General features: G+C 32.2%; 1 protein-coding gene across 7 annotated transcripts in view; it reads left to right on the top strand.

Annotated features, from left to right (window-relative positions):
* Positions 1–175: 175 nt before the first annotated feature.
* LOC110025267 (ubiquitin thioesterase otubain-like) overlaps positions 176–6000 on the top strand; it is a 92242-nt gene continuing 86417 nt past the window's right edge. For 2 of the 7 annotated variants that reach the window (XM_020725657.1, XM_020725658.1), the window contains exons 1-4: positions 176–563; positions 724–846; positions 948–1001; positions 4219–4269. In XM_020725657.1, coding sequence (XP_020581316.1) covers positions 264–563; positions 724–846; positions 948–1001; positions 4219–4269 — 528 coding nt within the window. In that variant the 5' untranslated portion in view covers positions 176–263. The remainder of the gene's footprint in view (positions 564–723; positions 847–947; positions 1002–4218; positions 4270–6000) is intronic. The other 5 variants (XM_020725653.1, XM_020725654.1, XM_020725656.1 and 2 more) reach the window with 4 other exon arrangements.

Genomic DNA, 6000 nt, shown 5'->3' with positions numbered 1-6000 from the left:
ATATAATTAAAAGAATAACGCTATTACTTGAGAGTGAAATATGAGATTTCATGCCGAGCTTTTATGATACTTAAATGTGATAGATGTTAATTTGAAAGTTTCGGGGTTGGATATCTAAATACAAAAGGATTGTGAGGTTTGCATGTAAAATTCCGGGTTCCCCCAAAAATCAAGAAGTTGTAAGGAGTTAGTAATAACAAATATTCTCCCAATTCTCCCGCCTAGTCCGTTGCGCGCGAAAACCTTCCTTCGGCAGCACTTCCATGGCGATACGAAAGCTACCGCGAGCGGCGAAGAGGAGAGGCGCCGCCCGTAAAGCAGATATCCACCGGCAGTCAGCGGAGGAATTAGCTCGCATTTTCATCCGCCGGAGAACCGGTGCTTTAGCTCCTCGAAAACCTTCCTTCTCCAGCACTTCCATGGTGGAAGGAAAGCTACTGGGAGCGGCGAAGAGGAGAGGCGCTACCCGTAAAGCAGATATCCACCGGAAGTCAGCGGAGGAATTAGCTCGTATTTTCATCCGCCGGAGAACCGGTGCTTCAGCTCTGCCTGCCTTGAAGAAGGCAAGCGATCAAATCCCCTCAGTCGCCCCTTTTCTTCCACCCCTTCCAGTTTTTCGGTTTTTCTAATTCTGTTTTGATCTGTAATACCCTTTCTGAAAGATCGATAGTGATTCTTTCTATTTCTTTTTTTTTTTCTTTTTTTCTGCTGAATTGATTTTAGAAAATTTCGGCTGATTCATCGTCATCCGACGTAGAAGCAGTATCCGACGAACAATCAATAATCGAGACTTACAACCCTCCGTATCTCACTGGGTTTCAATCGGATAGCGTTGACCAGCCCATGGTAAGCGATATATTTCCATCTGTTTATTGATATGATTTATTGTTCCCGACATAATTTCCGAGCGATTTGAATGATTTTCCTCGTATTTTTTTAACTCTCAGTGCATGGTTTATAATGCGGATGTTTGTAGCCAGAATTTATCCGAAATGCTCAAGGCAAGAATATCGTCTTTACCACTTTCTTGAAATCCAATTCAATTATACTCAATCGTTAATAAGTAATGCTATGGCTCATTTTTGTCAATTAGCTATTTATTATGATTACATTCTTGAACAACAAAGCGGTTCGCAAGATCTTTGTCAATATTTTTTTATTATTTTCATTCATGATCGGCGCTTTATTCGACTTTTTCTAGTTTTATCTTTTCTTTATTTTCATTGGACAATATTGAAAACTGGGCAATAGTGAATGCTAAGAATTTGAGAGAAGCGAAATTGACAAGTTTCTACATTTCATGATGCCATTTCTTTCCCTTCAAATTTATCCAGTAAGTTTAAAGGAATCACATTGGCTGATTGATGGAGACAATAAAAGAATTTCCATGATTGTCGGAATAAGACCTTTGCTATAGTCTTATGTAGACTGCATTTAGCCCTATAGAAATTTATTTATTTTGACTGGTTTTTATTTTCATTCTATTTAACTTGGATAAATTTGTTAATTTTTGAGATATTTCATTTTTCAATATATAGATCAGCGTGTATTTTGAAAATGAAATTTAAGAGCCCCTTTCATGGCTGCAAATATAAAATAAACGTGATTCCAAACAGCTTCTTAACTGCTTTATTGGATGGAGTTTTGAAATTCCACAAGTCGAATGAAGTTTAACTCTTATCCATGTTGATGCCTTTGAGACAATGGTTGAAATTTCATTTGGAACTATTCCGCTTGATAAAATTTTAAATGATTAATTAAGATGCTGTCATGGGTCAATTGATATATTACACTTTTCATTAAGGGTTAAAAAAAATTGAAGAAGCTACTTATGAGACTCATTTTTAATAGTGGAAACTCAATTTGAATGTATTTCAAATATATACATAGACATAGGAACATTTAAGCATTCAATTTGTTTGTTTCAATTTAAATATTTAATGCATTGTTCATTTGTGTTTTTTAGAAAGCTATGTGAAGCATGAAACATTGTTGAAATTTATGATTACTAGGTTTGCACAAAATCCTATCCCCAATTATAAAACATAATCTTTTTTTTTATCTAAAGCATGGACCTGTAATAGGTTAAAGTGACTCGATTTAAAAGAATTTGTGCCTTAACAACATTACCAATTTGACGTAACGATAAACAATTTAAAAGGTCATATGAAAAGTTCATCATGTTAAATTGTACAAAAATTTCAATAAAATCTTATGAATGATTTTCTCAACTTTTCAGTCTCAGGGTTCCTAAATTAACTATTGTAATATAGAAATAAGCTGATAGGTCAATTTATTTAGGAGAATGAAAGCCTTAAATTAAGAGACGAGAGTTTAGAAATTTGGTAGAAATTTCCATATCTTCGTTGGATTTTGTCTGGTAGATCGTCATACATTTGGGGATCTTTTCCGAACTCTAAAAAGGAGAAAATGGGGAACTTATTGGAATGCATTTGGCTGAACATCTCTTTGTTGGATTTTGATTGGCACCTTAAACTCTAATGGGCGTCTCTTGGCCACTTGGCCCACCTTTTAATTTTTGTTTGATTTCCCCAATGATAAGTCAAGTTCCTATGCAAACACCTTAATAATTATATACTGACATCTCTCTTTTTGTTTGAAGAAGATGTGTACATCGAAAATGCACATTTTGGGAAAATGATGAAATGTAATTTACCCAAGTCAAGGTACCATCAACCTAGCTCAAAGATGATTGCCCAATTCACAAGCACTTGCCTAATTAAAGAGAGCTTGTTAGATTAATGGAAACTTACCTTCCTTAGAAGCACTTGGTTCTCCATAGAAGGTGTTCACCCTAGCTTGAAGCCCTCTTGATCCAACTTTATAGGCACTCGTTCGTGTTATATAATAAGCCTGGTGACTTCATCCAATTATTCAACGACCTTGACTACTTGGTTCTAGAAGTCTCTGAGATAACATTAAGACAACCTTCATTCGTGCCTTCCAAGATCTCATTCACGGTGTCCACATGCTTGCAACGGTCCAATCATGTATTTATTTTGGAAATTTACCTACATAGCTCACAATTCTTACATATTTATATATCTTACCCCTAAACTTTCATAATTAAACACATAACACTCAAATCTCTAATATAGCATTAAAATACCACCTTTTACATTTCTTAAAAGTGAAATACACCTTTCATGGATAATTTTATTTTATAGTTGTCTCTATAGTACTTGGAGCTTTAAAAATGAGATACAAGAGGGGATATTTTGACACATGAAACTTATAGTACTTTGCACTCTCAAAATGTGGTGGATAAAATTTTTCTTATGCCATCTCATTTTCTTCTTCTTTCTCACCTCTCTAACCCTTCGTGTCATTGGAAAATCACTGGTTTTACAACTAAGGCTTTGTTTGGCTAAGCTTCTTCTTTTCTAAAAAGTTTATTTAAAGGGAGCTTTTGAAAAAATTGGTGTTTTAAAGTTGATCTTTTTAAAGTTGAAGTCTCAGTTTGGATAAATTGTTTTGTTTGCGCTTTTTGAACAAGGAAGCTCTTTTATATCTCTTTGATTATGCTCACAAACTTTTTCATATTAGAGACAAAAATATCCTTTTTTAATACATAAAAAATCTCAATTTTTGTATTAATTTTTAGAGAAAGAAAAAAAGAGATTCACATAAATATCATCCAAAATTTCTTAAAAGCTAATCTTATTCCAGTAAATTAATGCATAATTTATTTTCTCATCATTCATCATTGACGGGTGCCTTTGAAAATAGTATAAGTTTCAAGATCTTAGACAAATTTACTTATTTATAATTTTCTTTAATCCTTTTAATGACGTGCGAGAGTTCTTTCAGAAGAAAATTACGGCTTCTTATACACCTCGAAGAAATAATCTAATAAATTAATTCAATGAGTAGTTGATTGTAAGAAGCAAATTACGACATCGTTTTTGCGGGTGGAACGGAGCTTTGTAAATGCAAAATTGAGCTCTGATGTCGCGATCTCTAAACAATGATAAATATTCTCTTTCCGTCTACTCGTACGATTGCAAGTTCTAAAACTAAGAAGGCTTTCTATTTTTGAACTTGCTGAATTTTCTTTTTCCATGTGAATTCGATCATGAAAATGGCATAAATATATATTTGCTGTATTCGACTTTTTGACTTCTTTCAGTTTGTTTATCTCTATTTTGAACTACTTCAATCATTCAATCACTAAGCTTACATTTACTATTTGTCCAGACTACATACACGACATATAGTGATTATTTGAGGTCTCTTGCGCAAGAAGAGGCAAGCAATTTCTATTTTTATTTCATTTTATTTCAAACAGTTATTTTAATCTTGTTGACTATAAAACTATTACACCATGTTATATCTACTATTAATCGAATTGAATCTCCTTCATGAAAAAGAAAGAAAAAAATGCTTTTTAATTTTCAATAATTTTAGTTCAACGTTGTAAGCAACAACTCGTCATTCCTCGTTTTGTTTGGGCTATAATAAAATGAGCCAAGTGTCGAAAATTGTCATCATGGAATGCATCTCTCCATAAAGTGCAGTTAACTTTTTGTGCCTGGTTTATTTTTTTAGAATTCTTCTTCAATGGCACAAAATTCATGCATTATCCAATTATGATCTAATTTTCATTTTTAATGAAGAATACTATATCTTAAGCATGCATTATCCAATCATTCAATGAATAAGCTTACATTTACTATTTGTACAGACTACACACAGGACATATAGTGATTATTTGAGGTCTCTTGCGCAAGAAGAGGCAAGCAATTTCTATTTTTATTTCATTTTATTTCAAACAGTTATTTTAATCTTGTTGACTATAAAACTATTACACCATGTTATATCTACTATTAATCGAATTGAATCTCCTTCATGAAAAAGAAAGAAAAAAAATGCTTTTTAATTTTCAATAATTTTAGTTCAACGTTGTAAGCAACAACTCGTCATTCCTCGTTTTGTTTGGGCTATAATAAAATGAGCCAAGTGTCGAAAATTGTCATCATGGAATGCATCTCTCCATAAAGTGCAGTTAACTTTTTGTGCCTGGTTTATTTTTTTAGAATTCTTCTTCAATGGCACAAAATTCATGCATTATCCAATTATGATCTAATTTTCATTTTTAATGAAGAATACTATATCTTAAGCATGCATTATCCAATCATTCAATGAATAAGCTTACATTTACTATTTGTACAGACTACACACAGGACATATAGTGATTATTTGAGGTCTCTTGCGCAAGAAGAGGCAAGCAATTTCTATTTTTATTTCATTTTATTTCAAACTGTTATTTTAATCTTATTGACTATAAAACTATTACACCATGTTATATCAGCTATTAATCGAATTGAATCTCCTTCATGAAAAAGAAAGAAAAAAAATGCTTTTTAATTTTCAATAATTTTAGTTCAACGTTGTAAACAACAACTCACCATTCCTCGTTTTGTTTGGGCTATAATAAAATGAGCCAAGTGTCGCAAATTGTCATCTTGGAATGCATCTCTCCATAAAGTGCAATTAACTTTTTGTGCCTGGTTTATTTTCTTAGAATTCTTCTTCAATGGCACACAATTCATGCAATTTTCAATTATGATCTAATTTTCATTTTTAATGAAGAATACTATATCTTAGGCTTGCAAAATGTCTTATCCCCAATTCACTAAATAATTTTTTTTTTATGTAAAATATATATATTGATGAACCTATAATAGGCTGAGGTTATTTAATCTGAAAAAAATTGGTACTTTAACAACATGCAAAAATTTACTTGACAATAAACAATTTAAAAGGTCATATAAGTTTTTGCACATTTTGACCGGCTAAATTATGGTTAGTTGTCTTGGTAACTTTTGAATTCAAAATTGTTCGTGGAACACACCCAAAAAATAGAGCATAAAACATAAAAAAGGGGGAGAGAGAAAGAGAGGTAAATTAACAATAATATAAAATGTTAATTAGTCATTTCTCATAAAATAATTCATCTATTTATAGATGGAGGCACAA

This window comes from Phalaenopsis equestris, unplaced genomic scaffold (assembly GCF_001263595.1).
Source record: "Phalaenopsis equestris unplaced genomic scaffold, ASM126359v1 Scaffold000297, whole genome shotgun sequence".
NCBI lineage: Eukaryota > Viridiplantae > Streptophyta > Magnoliopsida > Asparagales > Orchidaceae > Phalaenopsis > Phalaenopsis equestris.
The sequence above is the reverse complement of the archived record's forward strand: the minus strand, read 5'-3'. Positions and strand labels throughout refer to the sequence as shown.